Source organism: Stigmatopora nigra, chromosome 17 (genome assembly GCF_051989575.1).
Source record: "Stigmatopora nigra isolate UIUO_SnigA chromosome 17, RoL_Snig_1.1, whole genome shotgun sequence".
Lineage (NCBI taxonomy): Eukaryota > Metazoa > Chordata > Actinopteri > Syngnathiformes > Syngnathidae > Stigmatopora > Stigmatopora nigra.
Window position 1 is genome coordinate 6928910 of NC_135524.1, and position 21241 is coordinate 6950150.

Genomic DNA, 21241 nt, shown 5'->3' on the forward strand with positions numbered 1-21241 from the left:
TTTTTATCTTTTTTGACAAGCACCTTTAAGTAAAAGTTCAAAAATGATGCATGGGAAGCAACAATGTAAACCTAGAAAGGATCAAATGCATTTTTTTAACAAGTCGAATAGTGTTCCTAATACGCAACTCATATTTGATGATGACGTTCACTTCAAAAAGTTTCCTCAGCTCATCGAATTAATGCTTTCCGTGCAGTAGCAGCAGAAAGTGTACATTATACAGGTGATACGGGTCAGCTACTCCACTCTGGCTGTCAAGTACTTATGGCGATCTGTGCTAATGGACTGCTAATAGGAGTGAATGTGGCTCCCCTGTAGTGGAACGTGTCACACTGGAGTGATTAATGACACACAAACCCCCACTTCTACTCCACTCTTGTCCATACTTTTTTTCATCAAACTCCTCCTTCTTTCCTGTTTCTCCATGTCTCTGTGCACAAATCTTTCTGTTATGCTATGTTAAGACCGGCCGTGTTTTTTTCTCCGTCTCACCGTGCAACGGCTTCCCATAATACGTCAATGTAATTGCGCGTGGAGGGGCGACGGGCGGCCTCAAGACGGTTTGAGACGATAGGCCATGACCCATCATGTCAGGCATTGAAATTTCGCGCCACATGAGTTAACTTTTTGCCGACAGACTTGAATTGTCAAAAGATTACAAATGAAGTAATACATGATACAAAAATGTATTTCTACTATAATAAAGTTGTAATATTATGAGATTAAAGTCTTAATCTTATGAGATTTAAATTGTTATTAACTAGATTTATTGTATAAACTGTCGTGGGTAATATGACAAGATTAAAATCATATTAAAAAGTTGTTTTTTTGCTTATTCTTAGGTGATATGAAGAGCAAATGTTTTCATTCCATGGGCTTTTGGCATAGTATTTGGACATTGGAGTAATATTAGGATAACACTTGGTAATATTTGGAGGTTAAAGTCCTTAAATTACTTATTTTTACAATGTGTGAACCGGAAACCTTTGGCGACGGAAAGTTGGTCTGAACACAAAAATGCATTTAGCAATGGCCGCGGGACAAAATGAGACCGGTCTGAACAGAGTTTTACATTCACTCCCTTTGTATCATCACTAGTTTGTTGCACAAATTCTTCATAATAGAAAGCAATCAGAAATGTCAAATTCACCTCCTTGTGTGTCTATACAACAACAAAACATAGAGCAACAACAGGGGATGGGTATTTTGGCTTAGGCAAGTTCCCACCAAAAGATGCAGTCATATTCAATTTAGCACCTCAAAAAAAAGCTAAAATCAGGCAAGCTCTAGCATCAACATGTTAGAATATGAAATACAAGATGGTTTTTCGAAGCTTGAAATTTGACAGTTTTCAGCCTTGAAAATATAACAGGCAATTAGACTGACATGACATCACGATTTGAGCGCTGAGGAACCAAGGGAGGTTTTAAGTCAAAGTCGCCCTATAAAACAGGGCCCCATTCATTCTAATCCTAGCGAATCCAATTCAGGCAGTTCTCATTTGGTACTCACTTTTTCCATATGACAAAGCTCAAGACAAGTTATGGAAATGATAGAATGACTGTAGTAATCATGAGTTTCAAATGAAGTCTACCATCAGTGGTCCTGCGAATTTACCGCTGAGTGTATTGTTTACTCAGTGCCATCTGACTTGACCTGAGCCGCACGATGTAGCGTCTTAATAGCTCCTCAATTACATCCTGTTGCCTGCTTTAATTCCGTCACGCTGGAAGCCCGCCGAGGTCAGCCGAGGGCTATCGCATGGTAGGTGAGGTAATTCCTAAGTGGCGCTCCCTATGCACAATGTACTCATTGTGCGCGCCGGGCCTCGCTTGGCGAGTGACCGTTACGGTTGTAATGTTAGCGGACCCCCAAGGAGCAAGTTGTCAAGTCGAGAAAAGCCTGCAAGAATCATAATAGTAAAAATAACAGTCGCTCTTAGCGTTGTTGTTCTTTGGTGCAGCTTTCATTTCAGTCAAAGCACGCTGATTGTGGTCTTAAAATGCACTGAGTCATAGCATTTTAGACACTGTAGACTGTATATTAAAGATTCTTGAACTTTTATTGCCCATAAACTACCACCAGAGGAGACATTTCCAAAGAGAAGCATAAGAACACCATTGTTCTGTGGAAAAAAAATGACTTATTCCAGGGAGGCGTACCAGCACCCTGAGCTAGACCTAATGCCCGGCAGGCCAAGTAACCATTGCTCTACAAGCTCACATCATTTCTACTCATTGTCTGAGTTCTTGCTGGGGATTTCCTGATCGCATAGTTTTGTATGCGAGTCGAGTCTGAGTTGCTAGATTTAGTGAATCTACCAAAACCGACTTCAATGACATGGGAAATATATTAGGGAGGGAAAATTAGCATATCCAAATGTGTTTTTCCACAATTTGAACAAAGCTATCCAACATTAAAGCCAAAAAGATTGGACTGTTTTATTGGGACTGTTGACAATCTCAAAAGATATGGTCAGGCTGCATTTCCACCAAGTTAGATCAACCAATTATATCACATCAAAAGTGACCGCATATTTTCTTTAAATCTATGATCTTTAAATCCAACAGGCCTGGGGAGGTTATGGTGCCACCTGTTGCTTTGGCTGCAAAAACACTTCCATTAAAATCTAAAAAAAACTTAGCATTAAATTTTAGATGAAACTATAGCTCTCTATGTGCATCACAGCTAATGAAATGGCAACCCCCACAAATGTTTAAACATACTGTATTCACTCAGTGTCTAAGTGGATTATTACACTAAACCTCACATTTACACACTCATGTCAGAGAGCCGCACTGGACGCCCCTGAAGTACATCTGTTCTTGCACAAAGGCTTTCCAATCAAGATGCTGTCACGGAGTGCCCAGCAACTGCTCAGGCAGCTTCTATCTGCCTCAACCTGTCTTCTTTCTCACAGGTTCAGAAGGTTAATGAGAACTCTTATTTCCCAGAACTCACTCTCAAGTAGAAGAGTAGTGGGTCCGGGGGGCTTTATCATCAGGGTGATATGGTCTGTACAAGTTAAAATGAGATTAAACGTACCTCTGAACAAATTGAACCACTTGAATGGGTCTTCCAATGGAACTCCACTAAGGCCCAAAATTCCTGATTTACATTGCAAACACATTGTGGAGCATCCTTTGCATACACTAGAATGATGGGATTTGCATGATTTAAAAAGAAATGTCCTTCATTTAGTTAAGGCATATGTATTTTTTGTCATTAGTTGGGCATATCAAATATAGTTTTTGTTGTAAATGTATAAAAAAATACAATACATTACCCAGTACAAAAAGATACATTGCTGATGCAAACCAAATACAACTATACTTTAAAACTAGCCACAAAAAATACAGCTGAGCGAAAGGAACGGTGACTAAAGGGTCTCCAGCAGGTGTGCATTCTGACCGCTACCGCCCCCTATAGACAGATTTTCATCACTATGACGGAAAACCTGAATCGATGCTTACATCACACGATAATCTGCATCTACAAATTGCGCCTTTCCTGACAATGATCAGAAGAAATGGGGTAACAATTCATCAGGAAATTGAACGTGTACCTCACTTAAGAAGCAGAGATGCACCAGTGAGTCACTTTTACAGTGCAGTTGTTTTACACTAAAGAGGTAAATCTCCAGCGATTTGGAAAACGAGTCCAGCTCATCAATGCACCTAAATTAGCCTGTTAATTACACTGGTGCAAGACAATGTCCTCCTGCTATATCGAACTCCTAATGGCCAGAAGAAGGACTTTATTCCCATCATGTCAATGACACAGGGTGGAGGGACTCTCTGGGGCTCTGATGTGGATATTATGTCATTGCGCCCTGCCCGTCAAAGAAACCGGAGCTGTTATCCATAACTGCCTTCCTTTTATTTCTTTTGCTCATTAATTATGCAAGAGCAAGATAGCAGTCTGTAGCAGCAAGATAAGAATGTTAGTTCCCAAATTTAAGCACATGCTGTCTTTGCAAATCATCAACTTCTGTAATATGCCAAAAAAAAGGGTTTGAGGGCGGATATGTCGGAAACCGTGAATCAGTGTGGTTTCTGCCAGTGAGGATTATATTTTTATTTATTGAGGCAAGACAAAGGTGCCAAATTTCACATTCCAGTAACTGTAGAAGACACTGCAAATAAGCCAGTATTTTGGCAATTTCAATGGGTATGGGCGTGTAACTGTTTTCAAGATGTACACTTCAGTTTTTTTAATTCGCCATTTCAAAATGATTAAAAATTAATATCTGTGCCAGACCGATTTATAGGAGTGACACTCCAATCTATGTTTGAAAAAATGTTCAACTTGATATTGATAATCAATAAAAAAGAAAATGCCCAATCACATTTTCAATATTACAATATGATTTTTTTTAAATTAACAAATAAATACAAATTTGTGCTACATTATCCTCATGAAACACATTTCTAAATAAATAAAGCAGGGTTAGAAAATGAGCTGAGTATCAATACTTTTGCAAACCAATCATATTCGCATCCAGTTCAGTACGAGACATCCATAATTTTTGACAACTCTCTCTGACATGAATTCCCCAGAGCATAGAAAAACAGAGAACTAGCTTCTATCTTTATGAGAAATCTTCCAAATAAAAGTATTGACTCCATTTTTGACTGGAAAAAAAGATTGTTCATTTAAACCTTCATTAATAATCGTTAGCAGAACATACTTTAGTTTGAGCTGACCTTACATCTGAAATTGGTCCTCTTCGCTTTATCTAATTCATCTGGATCAAGGAAAAATTGTTTCTAACCTTGAAAAGCAGTGAAAAAGCTAACGGCACAGTGCCTGATTTCAATGTCACATCCAGCTAGAAATGTAGCAAAATCTCGACATGGGGAACCGTTTTAAACTCACAAGCTGCTCTTGCTTTTCTAACCCTTAACCCCCATTAGCTTAACTTCAATGCTTAGCCCTCATACCAATGCCAACTGGAAACCTTACCTAAAATCTAGAGCTTAATGCTTACAGTTTGTGAGAACTTGCTTCTTATATCATTGCAATTAAAAAAAAATATTAGGGGGAAAAACATTACAGCTTGCATTGGAGTTTTCCCTGTAAACCTTCACAGGTTTAACTCACCAAACAAGCACCAAGACAACATTCCTTCCCCGCCCGTTTTGTTTTATCTTCTACCTTTTCTAAAAGGATCCGACCACCAAAGGCATTTCCAGACACAAACTTCTGACATTCATACCGTGCACCCGCACAAAATGAGTACGCTGCCTTGTCCCCCCTCTTTGTTTGTCACCTTATCTGACTTGAAAAGGCAGCATTAAAGTAAATGACTCAGGGTGGCGCACGACGTTATCTTAACACTGAGCAGACGGCTATGTGGGGGGGTTAAAAAAAATAAAGACTAGACTCCCCTGGAAATGGCCTCACAATAGTAACATCACTCCTGTTTTATCATAGGAACAACATTAGTTTCCCTTCAATTTTTTCTATTAATGTGAAAATACTAATTCAGTTGAGCAGATGATATTTTGAATGCCTCATCATTGTTATTTTCTTTAAAACGATCAATAAGAGTGGTACCTATTCTGATTTAAGGTTATAAATCACCTTTTGTTTGACAGTTTTGAAATTTGGCCTATACAGTGTAGAGAAGGATTATTAATGTTGATGGTTCTTTGTACTCTAAAACGTTCTCCTGTTCTTTGTTCAATTGGTATATAGTATCTTAAACATCCCTGCTGTTGATGTTAACCTTTGTAAAATCTCATTTTTGCTGCAAATGTTAAGTTCTTTGTCACTAATTTGCCTCAAGTGTCGCATTTATCTCACTGGACTGTTGATAACACAATTTTCAAGCAAACACCAAATAGACATAGAAGTACATAAAGTGTATATCATCGTTGTAAGAACACATTAAAATAAAACCCCCTAAAAAAACACTTTCCTCCCACTCCTAATGTATAAAGGAACATTTATTAATTAATTTTCAGCACCCAATGAAGACTAAAAATCTCCCCCAAAAGTGGTAGTTCTAACAAGATATATATGAAGTATATTATTTTGACTTTACCTTGAGCCAGCCCGGTGCGGATCATGGTGACGAGGATGAGCGGCAATAACCCCGGCAAGGTGAGCATCTCATGCGGGGACCTCCTTGCTCTTCTCCGGGCGTCTCTGTCAGCGTAGCGGTCCATGACGGAGGAGCCAACGCTCCGATCTCCCGGGGAGCTGGGTGTTGAATGAATGTATTGGTTTGTTGTTTTTAATACGAAAAAAGATTGACAAGTTTAAAAACAAACAGTAAACACTGGTAAAAAGTGTAGCAGCTAATTAACAAATCCAAGACAATTTTGTGGCGCTCCACCGAAAGAGGAGCGGATGGCGTTCGAATCTGTGTCCGATTGCAGTGCGCTTGAGCGGCTCGATCGTGGTTCGACGCCCATGTGACGCGCGCATACTCCGCTCTTAAGTCCCCCTTCGTCGCTTCCCCCGGATTCCACGTTGCGTGTATGGGAGTGGGCTCCGCGGACGGAGACTGAGAGCGCTCACTTGACTGCGTGTTGAAGTGAAACAGGATGGAAAAGGAAGGAGAAAGTCTTTGCGATCTACCTTGGCAAATCCAGCCAATCCACTAGCTTCTGGATCGGAACGTGGCGGCGCGTTGACAAAACCTGGTGTGGAAGATGCTGGCGGCAGGGAACGGACACGAGGAAAGATTAATTTTGCGTTCGCACCGGTGTTCTGATGATTCCCAATCCCCGTCTAATTGTGCGCTCAACTCTTACGGGGCATGCGCACGCGCACAATCACAGGTCAAATGTGCGTCGATATGAACTGGGATTTTGACTGTGACAATGTTGTAGCTGTTTTTAAAACGTATTTATTTTATAGTGCCTTTTTTACCACGAACCCCTTTGAAATAGCATATTCCATACCTGTCAACCTTGGCCAATTATTCATTCATTCTTTTTTGCACCACTTATTCCTAATTAGGGTCGGAGGGGGTGCTGGAGCCTATCCCAGCTGACCCCGGGCATGAGGCGGTGGCCAGCCAATCGCAGGGCACAAGGAGACGGACAACCATACCTAGAGGCAATTTAGAGTGTCTAATCAGCCTACCTTGCATGTCTTTGGAATGTGGGAGGAAATCGGAGCACCCGAAGGAAACCCACGCAAACTCCACACAGGTGGACCGACCTGGATTTGAATCCTGTACCCCAGTGCTGTGAGGGTGACATGGTGACCACTCACCTACCGGGCCGCCCTCCCCTTAATAATGATTGCAATTCCCCTCATCAATCGATAAAATAATAGTACAAATGTAACCCATATATTTACTCACATGGGGCGCACTTAAAACTCGAAAGTTTTCTGCAAAGTAGACATCGTGCCCAATCAGTATACACTAGATTCAGGATTCTGTAGATGGGTTTGAGTACATTGCTTGCTGACCCTGAAAAGAGAGGATGGGAATTAGAGCCGAAATGGGTAAATCGAGATTGGTTTTACAAAAAAAAAAATACTTTAAAAAATCCTGTACAAATGTTTGTTATACAGCGTACACAATTTGAAATGATAAAAATCTTATGATATACGGGAAAAAGTTTAAGTTGGTATATTGGCATTCATGATAAAATTGCCATATATATTTGGCCCCGAAGAAAAAAGTATTGACACATCTATCATCAAATTTAAAAAATAATAAAAGAATTAATAATAATAAAAAATGCAGAATCCTGACAATCTTGAATACATTTTAAGTTGGTTGTTACAGAATGACGTCAGTACATAAATCTGTACGTTGTGCACCAAACAAACCCCGCCCAACTCTGAAAAAAGTTAAGCAATATGGTGTTTGTAGTAGACGTTAAAAAGCACAATATACCAGAAAAGGCTAGCAGCGTAAGGAGTGTGAATGGCGCAAGGATTGATAACACCTCCACCCCCCATCCCCCACGTTACATGTCCACGTCTGTCAGCAGCGATGTCTTCGGTAGCGCCGCTTGATGGATGTGTAAGTCTCAAAGGAAACTTGACACTATAATGCATGACGACCTGGAATTGGAGAGAAGTAAGGGTGGAGTGTTCAAGTAGTTGGGGGGTCCGAGCTCAGGGAAAAAGATCTCTCACTCAGGGGAAAATCTTCCTTACTGAAGGGAAAGAGCTCCTAAAAGCACAGGTGCCAAAGTGGTAGCCGGCGGGCTGAATCCGGCCCACCACATAATTTTAAGCATGCCGGTAAAGTATATCACGGGTGTCAGCTTCATGTTTCATGCTAAACCCATGAAGAATAGAGAGAATATTAAAGCTTTTTTTCTTTTTGGGGGTAATGAAATCAATCAATCAAAAGCCTTTATTGTCATTATACACTGCTGCGTATAACGAAATTGGTGGTGCTACTCCACAAACAGATGATCTGTTTAAGTAACTCCCTCCATCTAGTGTTGAAACTCACAAGTGCAATGTAGTTGAAACTTAAGCTTCTTGTGCGGGGCATATTCAATGATATTTTTACCATTTGCAGCGGATCAATACAAAACTGCCCATAGTGAGCAGACTGCTATGCAAATCAAACCATTTAGCATGAAAAATTAGAACTTTATTCAATAATGATAAACTATCAGATGGTATTCCAACGGGTCTTACTTAGTCAGTGCACTTTCCATTTTGAAATTACACCATCCCGACCTCTTATTAATAGCGTAAATGGCCAAAACCTATTAGTGGGCCATTATGAAATGGTGGTGAGAGATGTACTTCAAACTTCATGGTACAGGACCCATTTACATTGGATTGTGCCTCAGCTGCCATCTCTTATGAAATTATCATAAGCACAAAATAGCATTGCAAATTGTGGAGCTTAGGAGTAAAAACAGTTGAAAAAATGAAAATATCATAAAGGAGGAGGTTTAAAACCAAAGCACACACCAATTTAAAACACCCAAAATAGCTTGGAAAAATATGAATTGAAATCTACAATGAACATGGTAATTAAAAATATTCAAAGGCATAATTAATGAATAAATAATTTGAATACTTGCAATTATTTTAAGATGCTCACAGGCAAGAACAAAACATCATTTCTGAAGGAGTGAGTAGAAGAAGAACCATTTTCCCTTAATAGAAAAGTCCAAAGTCAAAACTTGACCATAGCTTGTATGTAAAACCATCATATCAATAACATAAATATTTTATTTATTGTTCTGTGGTGAGATTTTCATTCCTAAACTAGATTCAATATTGTTGTAACAACTCCTTCACTCATAAATACACTATTTAAATATTTTTTTAACCTGATTTTACTTGAGTATTCCATAATTTCATATACTGCAACAAAGAACACTTAACATTGTCCTGGCCATTTTCCTTATCAAATTGAATCTCCATCTTAAATTACAACTTTCTGAAAACACCACCAGTAAATTCCCAGGAAGTTATTCCTTCTTTTATACACTATGAAGGCAGTTTAATAGTCTATAATACCTATCAATTTCAAAAGATGAGCATTAAAAAAAAGTACATTAGTAGGCTCCTGCATTATGTATGATTCTTATATTCCTAAAATACGTATTAACACTCTTGGACGCTTAAGAAACGTATAAATCCGTGCCTCTCTCCCACTTGTCGGGAGCATTGTGTCACCCTAAGATTGAAAGTCTGGATGAAATAGGCTTAATATATTTGAGTAAGCCTGTTTTGTTGTACATGGATCACTGTCACCATCCATGAATGAAGGGTTCCACCCAACGACGATGATATGTGACTTACAACTACCTCTAGTTTATAGGTGAATAGACAAAGTCAATCCAAGCACAAAAAAACCCACGGCCTCTCACGCTTGTCTCGCACAGTAAAGCTGCTTGCCGTCAGCGGCGGGCACACTTTACTGCTGCTCTTGATATCAGTATTAAAAGTGATTTGCGGCCCCGTATGTGGCAAGGAATCAAAACTTAATTTAGGCAGATAAAGATGCCATTTGGCAGGGAGATAAAGTGCTGCATCATGGGAGATGTGTTCCCCAGCGTGCTCTCAACGCTTCGCCCTTACAGCACCCTTAGATTTACTGGCTCTTTTTTTTTTCTCCGCCGCACTGCTCCATAAAACAGCAGATCTACTCGCCAGGCGACACAGGCAAATGTTAATGGATTCATTTGTCAAGAACCTTGCACTTATTTACAGTCCTTTTCCATTGCGACCATTATGCCTGCAGGAGGATGAGGAGGAGAAAGAGGGGAAAACAATGGCCAAAGTCAAAATATCGATTGGTCCGTCCATCAAGGCACACACATGAACATCCTCGCAGTCAGACAGTTTTTCTTTGGCGTCTGTTTTTGTAGTCTGCCCAGATGGATGTCTACAGATCTTACTTTCTTCTTGTTCTTTTTACAGGCTGAAGTTGTTGTTGATGGTCACCGTGCATGTTTTGCTAAGTGACCGTCATCATTGTGGTCGTTATTTTTTTTGTTAAAACCAACTTTGAAGTACTACTTGCTCGATTTTGTCAACTGTCTTCCATTGTGGTATTTATTCATCAAATGATTAATTAATTGCAGAGTTATAGGTGCCCATGTTGTTTATAGGTCACGAGCTAGCTATTAGAGGGCATATGCACAAAACCTTCAGCCTGTAGTGGGCTCTAGCACACTCGTTATTTTGAACAGCTGACTAAAAGTGCTCCTCCTCTTTTATTTATGAATGAATCACAATAAAATTTGGTAGATTTATTCGGGCTACAATAAACATCGATCATATTTATCGATCTACTGTTCATTCATTTTCCAAACCGCTTGTCCTCACAAAGGTCGTGGTGGAGCCTATACCAGCTAACTCTGGGGACCAGGAAAGGGAAACCCTGAATTAGTGGTCAACCTACCATGATCACAATCTTTTTAATATTTTAAATTTTACTCATCATTAACTGACATCTGTCCTAAATGGGTTCTGGAATCTTTTTGAATTTAAGGCTATAAAATAAATTTGACTTGGTGTCTTTAAAAGGAAGCCCGATGGGCAAGTGGTTAGTGCATCAGCCTCACAGTTCTGGGGTCAAGCATTGGATTCCCAGGTGGGTCCTCACTGTCTGGAGTTTGTATGTTCTCCCCCAGGCTTGGGTGGGTTTTCTCTCTACTTTGGTTTCCTCCCACATCCCCAAATCATGCAGGGTAGGCTGGTTAAACAGTTTAAATTGCCCCAAGGTATGAGTGTGAGCGTGATAGGTTGTCTGTCTCCTTGTGCCCTGCAATTGGCTGGCTGGCGATTCAGGATGTCACCCGCCTGGTGCCCCTAGTTAGCTGGGATAGGCTTCAGCATCCTCCACAACTCGTGTGAGGATAAGCGTTTCACAAAATGAATGAATGTTTGTTTTGAAAAAGCGAGAAATGACATTGCTTTGTTATACATATAATTTAATGTTATCACTTAATTACTGCATGGTTAATATATCCACATACTTCAGTCCCCACGAGCTGGTTATGTCTCCCCCAAGTAAACAGGTATTAATCACTCTGTGTGAGGCAATTGTCTGAGGAGAGGCTGAAGGCATTTGAATGGGGCCACAGAGAGGTATGGGGGAGCAGGAGATAGATGTTCTTTTGGGATGTGCGCAGCACCAGCTGACGGGGTCGGCGTGGCCACCTTGCTTATGTGTGTCAAGGACGGACAAATGAAGGACGCGCAACTTTGGCTTCGGGGGGAAAACGGCCTGTAATATACAGCTTTTGTTTTATCCTCTTCACTCCTCACCAATCTGTCCCAGTCTGCCCAATCAGTCTTTAAGCAGAACACAGTGTGCCAGCCACAGTTGGCTACACCACACATTTTAAGGCAGTGTTTGGTTTGTGGGCCACATTCCGCCAACTACATCTCATGTGGGCTGGACCAGTTTATTTCTGGCCTAAAAAAAATTAACTTAATGGACACTAATGGTCAGGAAATTACATATCACGCTTTTGCTTGACCATCATTTCATACTGTGGCTTAATGGGAATTGATTTGTGATGAGTTTAATGGTAGCCAGATCTTTTTTTTAAGGTTCCATCGGAAAAAGATAAGGTTTGGATTATGCTATTAAAACAACAAACTGTGGAGTTTCTTGTCCTAATTCTCCAATAGGGAATCTCAGATGGATAACATTCAAAAAGCCTTTTGTCCAAATCCACAATCGTAAAACATTTCCAACCCCGTGCCTCATGTCAAAGTTTTTTCCACTGCATCTTTTTTCCCCCAGTTGCATTTAATAAAGCTCTTGTATTGGATATCATTTGATTGATTACACAATCATAATGGTGTAATTTGGATTAACATCACCATAAATTATGAATGTGGTTAGGGTCATTCAAGTCAAGCATCTGCCGGGTTTCAAACCCAAACTAATTATACAAAGTATTCTTACGACATGTTTTATGAGCATGGGCACAAAAGTCTTGTTGTTCATAACTGTCATGTGCTTTTTTAATTAAAACTCAACTGTGTGTTTATCAACAACGACATTCTTTGTGGTGAATTTGTAATGCACTTTTAAAGTAGCTGCTAAAATGATTCCACAAAGAAAGAATGCCGTCCTTTCACTGTTTCACAATCGCTAAGTTTAAGTTTGTTGCTTTTTATTAACTTTTTATAGCTTCGAGCCACGTCTAGAATCCATTAGGCTTGCTCGTTATGAGTATGTCCGTCCCTGCCTTAAATGGTGCTTTCAAATTTATTGATACTATTAAGAGGAAAAATCAATCACAAGATTTTGGTCAAATTGTTGAGTTCACCGCAAGTTGAATGTTACACTTTAGTGAGGTTTTGATGTAAAGATCTCGTCTGGATATGATTTGTGAGCATTGTTTTTTGTGCTGTTATTGAACGCCTCACACGGCACAAAGTTGCACCCGGATTCTGTCTTGTGAGAGCATTTGCCGTGTTGTGATTGGAAAAAATCATGAAAAAGCAATGAAATCAAATTAAATTTCCGAGTTTTTTTTTTTGCTTCTCCTCACAAGAGCCGTGGGGGCGCTGGAGCCCCTCTGAGATAGCTGTTGGCAATATGCAGGGTACGACCTAGTTTTTAACCATTCCTCACACACACATCGAGGGACAATTTGGATTGTTCAATCAGCCAGGCATGCATATTTTCGGGGGTGTTAGAGAAAACTGGAATACCTGGAGAAAACCCACACAGGCACAGGGAGCCCAGGTGTGAATACTTGATGTCATAACTATAAGCCACATGTGCTAACCACTTAACCACCATGTTAATTAAAAAATATATATTACAAATGATTATTTCCATTGGTTTTGCACATGATAATAGTGCTTTCCGCTAATAGCCTTTTACTTGGGAATCCCTTGGCAGGTTTGGACAAAAAGTCAAAATACCATATAGATGAAAGCAGCAACTTTTAAATCCTTTTCTCTTTTGTCTGGAAGCATCAAACCAACTGTTCTTTGTCCAGGTGTGTGTGACATGACAGCTTGGCTAGTGTTCGGAATGACAGGCAGAAATGTCCAAGTCAACAGAGATTTATGAACACTCGAGGCGAAAACCAACTGTAAGATTCAGATTTTTACATACAAAGATTTTTTTTTCCCTTCCGGGTTAAAGTAACCATTATTGGATTAGAAAGAGATATGAAACTTCCCCTCATCCAACTGGAGGGATTGTGTTCTCCCGTAAGTGAAACCCTGACTTCATCAAAGAAATTCCAATAAGCAAGACATTTCCTTGTGTGCATCCTGTGAGCTTCCTATTGATGAGGATGGGGTCGCCGCATGTCAAACTACAATCTGGTGCCATTACTCAGCATGGGTCAACACCCAGCTTCGCCGTGTGGAGACTAGGGGAATTGCTAGATTCCCCCCTCCAAGTGCAAGTGCCCTAATTCTACTTTAATGTCTATATCAAATTTTTTCACTGGTCAATTAAGTGTGCATTTGTAATACAATGCATGTAAATAATATACATAAATAAACCAATACAGCATTCATTTGTTCATTGAATTAGATTTCAAAGAATCAGAAATTGGAAGACTTTAAGTGCAAAGCCACTGTGTGTGTGCTAAAAAAAGAGCTAAAAACAATGCACTCTAAGTCCGCTGATGTTCTGCCAGATAGATGGCAAGCATCCTTTTCTGAGAATGACCAGATTGTCTCATTAAAAGAGAGCTGTTGGATGGAGACGATTTCCAAACCAAGCAGAGGAAAAATGAAAATCGACACGAACATTTACATGCACACATTCCTTGCTCGGAAAGCATTTGAGGGTCTTCTAATATTTCAGGAATAATCCTGGTCAATGACTGTTTTCATGAATATTTGGACTTTTTCCACTTATAATTATAGTAACAGCCACCACATAGTAATGATGGTGGAAAATGTGTTGATGGCTATGAAATGAAGTGGAACGGAATACAGCACATTTGTTATGGCTGCTCAGTGATAAGTAATATGATACTGTATATATGTATACAACAAAAGAAGGATTAATGTGCACCATAAAGTCAGCTGTTTTTAGGGTTAATGTTAAAGACTTGACTGCAAGGAATGACTTATTGTTTGAAGGAAATGTGTGGTTGAGGAATAAACATCATTTAGATGGCTTCAAAAATAAAATGTTGTATATATATATATGTATATATATATATATATATATATATATATATATATATATATATATATATATATATATATATATATATATATATATATATATATATATATATATAATGTATATATTGTATATTCAAATAAACATAGTAAATGTAACACATTTCTACCCCCATTTGTGAAGTAAAATTTGGTAGCCTGAAAATGCAAATATCCCTGTTTCATCACACAAAGCACCTAAAATCATACCTCAAGTCATTTAAGTAAATCCTGTAAAGGAAAGTTGTTTTCCTTTCAAATTTTCCTCCACACAAATCAGCACCATCAGCCTTGAAGGCTACCTTCAATTCGCACGTATCTTTTTTCTTACCTTTCAAATCATTGACCTTAGCGTAACGTTTAACAGTAACCTAATCCCCCTCCTACCCCTCTTTCCATTGCTCCTCTAAAACAGAAGGGGGTTCTAAACTTTGCCAGCGGGCTATGAGGGCGTTACCAGCGCATTTTACATCATTATAGGACACAATACCGCCAAAGTGCTACGTGCCTTAAGGTCATTTAGATAATGTTTATATTAATTTTTCATCAATCATATTTGATAAGATTCTCCTACACCCCCACCTGCGGGCGCAGTGAATTCAAAAACAGCATTTAGTGGCGCCCAAAATGCTTTTCTTTCCATTTCTGCCGTTTAAGTTTAATTATAGGTTTGTGCCAGACAGTAGAGGAAGGCAGTTAAGTCCTGTTGGGCCTTAGTGTACTTATGTGTGGCAAGGGGGAAGACTAAATAACTTCTTCTCTTCTTACAGTCAACGCGACCATATAGTCAAAGTTACGCCACGTTGCATTTTGGAAACATGGGGGATGAAAGTTGGATTACCAGCATATAAATTGTTACTCTATGTCCATCATTAAAATTAAAGACGTTAGATTGAGATGGTTGCGTAATTGCTAAAGGAAAGAAAAAATAATTGTATAATATATCTATCTAATTGTATAATGTTACCCTATTCCCATCATTCAAATTAAAGACGTTAGATTGAAATGGTTGCATAATCACTAAAGGAAAGAAAAAATAATTGTGTAATATATCAAAATTTCCCTTGTTTGCATATTGTATGTCAAACTTGGGCCTGTTTTAGTGTTTTCATTTCTGTTGGGTTCATTACTAACCATGCAACTACTCACCTCACCCACGTTTATGCTTCTTCGACCCCAAAAAACACATTTTAGTCTTGTGTATGGAGCCAGTATTGTTGTATCGAAGGATTATAAACTAATGCCTTGCATGAAAGTAAAGCCGAGTGTAGCAAACTGAGCTCGAATCAATGTCCCGGGTACAGACTTACATTATGCAGAGGTCGATTTTCTTTCATAGGTTCATTCATAGGTTGTATTTCCATTGAAGGGAATTCTTGAATAGCTCGGGTGAAATTTGCTAAGTACAATTAAAAGATCCCCTGCTGTTTTAGTACATTGTTGTCAAAAAATCTGCACAACTATTGCAAAATGCAAGTGATACCAACCTAATTCATGTGTTGTGTGTATGCAATGTGTTTATCGCTCTACGAGGCACTCACATTCTTTGTGTTGTAAATACCCCAGCGGAGAGCGAGACGAGGAAGATTAGCCATGTTTCCTGTAGCTTTGATGTTAAATCCTTGGGTGGGGGTAAGCCGTTACTGTCGTCTACTTCCTACATCTGCCGTATTCTGTCCTGGCATGGAGAAGCAAAAGGGACTTTGGTCACATGACATTCCTTTAAATGTCAATTTCAGAACTTTAAAAGACTGTGGCAGGTCATAAAAGTTGAAATCAGACAGGTGGGAGATTCCACAAAAGATGGCGGTCAGTTAAGATTTGGTCCCTCCATTTGAGGGAAAAAAATGGAGCTATTTGAACTATTTCTAACCAAAAATATAGCTTCTATTTATGGTCTATAACATTTTAGGAAATAAAATCATGTTGCCACAATTTGCAATGCTTTGTGTAAATATTTTACTACTCTTTTTCTAAATTAAAGTGCATCATGTATTAAAATAGTAGTAATAGTATTAAAATATGTTAGATTCCATTGAAAAAGTGACAAAAAAATTGATTTTTTTAAAACAGATGATAAAAATAGTCTTGCTAGTTTTTAAAAAAAAAAAATTTACTTCTTTTACAATTTACTACAATAAATTATCTTTGCTCTTCACGAATCATTAGCTTTTGTACTTTTAAAATCAGCAACTCATCTGACCTCCTTCATTAGCTTGGCTTTTAGTACAATATTTGACAAAAAATATCTACGTTTGTCTATTATTTACAATGTCTTCATATGCAATATTGTACGGTTCTCTGCCATTTTGACCATATCTATTTTTAGGGAATTTTGATCCTACCAAATATCTTTCAACTATTTAAATAACTCTACTGAGTAAAATTGGACTCCAGAAAATAAATGGCAAATCAGTTTTCCACAGATAACATTCATTTGGTTATCATCTTCCATACCACTTTTCACAAGTCAGATGCGGTTTTATGATGAGGATTATTACCAAGCCCACTAAACCCAGATAAAAAGGATCATCATATCATAATTTCACAACAAACACATGGGCGCAACATCGGCGCCTAGTGCACGTTTCATTAGGACAGCGAGCAAGCATGTCGTTTTAAAGTCCATCAAATGAACATTTAAAAAATGAACCAACATAACTCATCTGAAATTTCTGGAAACTGTTATATTGATTGAATTATGTACAGCTCTATGTTTTTCTTATATTGGGTTTCCCAAATTTTTGCAGCTATATAATTTTAGTTGATGCATATTGCCCATCTTACATTAGTCCAATAAACTTGGTTTCACTTTGCAGATTTTATATCAAAATAAAGGAATGTTGAAATCTGTTCCAAAATCCCATTCATTTACTAAAGAAAATATTTTAATTGTCAGGAGGGCTAATATTTTTCATAACACCATATTTTTCAGATGAGAATATGAGCCGGAGTTCTTTTTCCCCAAAAAATTAAGTTCATTTTATAATCCATTGCATCTAATGCATGAATTCTGTTTTTATTGAACTCAACCCTATTGAGTTGAAGTATATTATGCTAAACCCTTCAAGTAACGTGCTCAAGACTCGCACTCATTATACACCAAATATGTAATTCCATAATAATAAAACATCCTACTAAATATTTTCAATGATAAAAGATAAAGAAAATTACCAAAAAAACAGTACATTAATACCCTAAGGCGCCTATGTAATAAAATAATCACAATTACAGTCTGAAAAAATATGATAATCAATTCACATTTGTAAAGTTCAATAATGTTGTTACTCCTTAATTATATTGTTTGATGAAATCAAATGTTTAGTTTTCTGCATTTCCTTTTTATTACTCTTGTTATAGGTTTCTTTCTGAGTGAGTCCATATTGAAGCAAGTAGCAGATGGCACAATGTGTGTTCTCGATTCTTGGCAGTCCCACCAACGGGATATTGCAGTGAGAGAGGAGCAGCTTGTTTTGTTTATTTTCAAATTGCGTTGCCCGCATTTGTCGCCTTGTGTATTTAGAGCACATGACGGGCTGGATTATGTCGTGGAGCTAATTGGTCAACAGGAGGTTGCAGTCACTAAATCACATTGTTTACCTCTTTGTTGCATTTTCTTACATTTTTAGACAGTTATGACGTCCATAGAAAGTTATTTTCAACCTTTCGATATGTAATAATTTGCTCATTGTCTGACATTGACGATGACAGATGTCCAATAAAATGAATCGATTGGTCGGTTATCACGACCGATGAGTTATTAGTGACCTCTACCAAGGCTAGACAATTTTCCCTTGTATCAAAGTCAATCTGGAGACATTAAACACAAAATTCTCTGAAGCAGAAATGAATGAAAGCTACTTAAGCAAGTAGCATTTAGGTCAATGTGTCTTCTACATTAGTGGAAGGACAAGAGACAGTTTGGGGACTTTTCTTCCAAACGTGGCATTAATCACCGAGATGCTGTTCAGTCCTCTGCGTCATATCCTAAAGTGAACAGTGCTTTGCCACGTTAATTTATGTACTGCTGGCAAGGCTGCGCAATACACATTAAAAGAGGGGAAATACCTCACCGAGCATTACCTCCCAAAACCTTGTGTCGGGAGGTAATGCTCGGAAAACGGTGTCACAACAAGCTTAAAATAGTAAACAAGTTTTTCTTAGCTGATTGCAGATTTTCAGCCCATTTCTCAGTTGCATTTGCTTTAAATTATTTAAGAGGAAAATAAAGCTGTATCTAATGAATGTGTGCTAAATTAATGTTATTTTTGGACTATAAATCACAATTTTTGGAGGGCCATGTTTTACATAATCAAAAACTAAATACAGGCATACATTAAAGTCACAGTAGTGAAATGACGAACAACAGGCAAATAAGCATATGTTAAAATAACAGTATATGATTTTGTTCCAGGATCCCCTCCTCAAACAAACAAACCAACAACAAAAAAAACACTATAATAAAAATAGCATGGAAACAAAGCGCTTCACGGTCCTAACCTTAATCCTATAGAAACTCCTTGGAGTGAGCTGACGCTTCGAGTTTCCAAACGCCAGCCTTAAAACCACCCGGATTTGGAGATGAACTGCAGAGAATAATAGGCAAAAATTACTCCTCATATGTGCTAATCTTGTGAGAAAATATAATAGAAATCTGACTTCTATGCTCACCAACAAAGGCCTTGCAACAAAATATTAAATTAATGTGTTCAAGGCTCAAACAGTTATTTTCCTGAATGATATGTGTTGGGTTTATTCTGTAATACTATTATATATATTTGCTCACGCTGTTGGATAAATCAATAACCTTGTAATTGTTTTGATTTATGGCTTTAAAGCCGTACGAGAAATTACTGTTCGGGAGGATATTTCGGAGACCGAGAGGAAGTCTTGATGTATCTTCCCTTAAGCGTTAATACACAAGTAGTAATGTTACTAATTGTTTGATAGACTGATTTTGCTCTAAAAACCACATGATTGTAAGAAGAAGCCAAGCCACGAGGTTTGGCTTTTGGCTGTATGTTCACTTAGCCTGAACTAATAAGTCTGCAGCCTGTTGTGGCTTTTCAAAACACATTTAAAAGACAATTTGCTCAAACTAGCTGCATTTGTCTCTCCCTTCACCATTTAGTTTGGTCTGCAAGCCCATAATTGACCTCCGGCCCAAAAAGTGCATGGGTCTAACTAATATCAAAGTCTCCATAAATGTCCACAGCAATGGTTGTTCTTATCAGTGGTTTTCCTGTTTATGTTTACTTACTGTTTTCCTCATTATCACAAGTCTAAGAAATTCCCCATTTGCGTACTTAACTACTTCAACCATCTTATTCATGAAGTTAATTTGAAACGGGTGCTTTGTAATCCTTTTACCCTTCACATGGAAAAAAATCAGTATACAAACTATCATGAGTTACATTACCTTGCAAATAATTAACATTATTTTAACATGCATTTCATCAGGATAGGCTGCTCTCCCTAGGGTGCCCATATTTTTCTATACCAATATATTTTTAATTAATTTTAAAAATAAGGGACAGGAAATATTAATGAACATATTCATATGCATGTAATGAACATATATATGTAAATATATAAGATTGCAGCCGAGGGGTAATTTCCATCTTTAGTCCCTTGTGCAGGTTGAAGGTAAACAATTACACACACAAACACACACACTCACACATGAGTAGTACGGTTACAAGAAAATTAATGCGTGTAAAATATTAGTTGTAACAATACCTGTGAGGATGATGTGAACCGAAATGAAGCTTGTCAAAGAGCCCCTAAAAAAACAAAAAACAAAAACACAAACATTCAGTTACTTTATGCCATTCCTTACCGAAGAAGACACTTATGATGGTGCTGTCTTTTAGATCAGCTGAAGCAGCAACAAAGTCGTGGCACCACTTTCACTAAGCACGATGACAATCATCGCCATGACCCAAGAGCAGGGCATGTCAGCATCAACCTGAGGCAAACCCGCCTAAATGGAATGGTGTGGCTTTCAGGACGACAGATTATTGGAGTATTCCCAAGGAAATTGACAGAGAAGTAAAAATAATGACAATCTGATTGAGTTTTATCATTCTCCACATCAGTGGTGGGGAACTTTATTAAACTCAAACGCAAATTCCTATTGGCTGAGGTAAAATGAAATGGCTTCGTGAAGGTGACATTGCAAAAAGCATCAACGAGAAAATGAGTAGTCTCTCGATGTTTCGACTTCCCTCATATTTTTATTAGAACCGGGTAAATATGTCCATATCGTAAACAAACTAAGTTTGGGGAGTTATGGCTGAAATGTTCAACCTCCACTTGGATGTAGAGATTTTTTATAGCTACTGTAACGGGCTCATTGTTGACAAATTTCATAATTCACTATCCTTTGTTTCAAAGAAACAACAGCGAGCAAACTATGACTAAACTTTTTTTTCATGTGCGAGTCCTTGACTGATCTGTGATGTATAAAGCCTGATACTGTTTTACTGAGCCATTGTCAAAAAGTCGATATAATATGATATAAGGCCGGATGAGCACGCTACAAATCATGTCGTGTTCAAGGACGCGTCAGGTACAAAGATATTCCATCATCAGTGCCACGACTTCTCCACGCACAACTATTTAGAATAATTCA

General features: G+C 38.3%; 1 protein-coding gene across 2 annotated transcripts in view; it reads right to left on the reverse strand.

Annotated features, from left to right (window-relative positions):
- unc5cb (unc-5 netrin receptor Cb) overlaps positions 1-21241 on the reverse strand; it is a 137849-nt gene that overhangs the window by 84588 nt on the left and 32020 nt on the right. Inside the window, exons 4-8 of one of the 2 annotated variants that reach the window (XM_077738157.1) lie at positions 20347-20390; positions 19108-19193; positions 16149-16285; positions 7322-7432; positions 6050-6207 (exon numbers count right to left, since the gene is read on the reverse strand). In XM_077738157.1, coding sequence (XP_077594283.1) covers positions 6050-6173 — 124 coding nt within the window. In that variant the 5' untranslated portion in view covers positions 6174-6207; positions 7322-7432; positions 16149-16285; positions 19108-19193; positions 20347-20390. Of the gene's footprint in view, positions 1-6049; positions 6208-6588; positions 6745-7321; positions 7433-16148; positions 16286-19107; positions 19194-20346; positions 20391-21241 lie in introns of those variants that run through there. The other variant, XM_077738159.1, reaches the window with a different exon arrangement.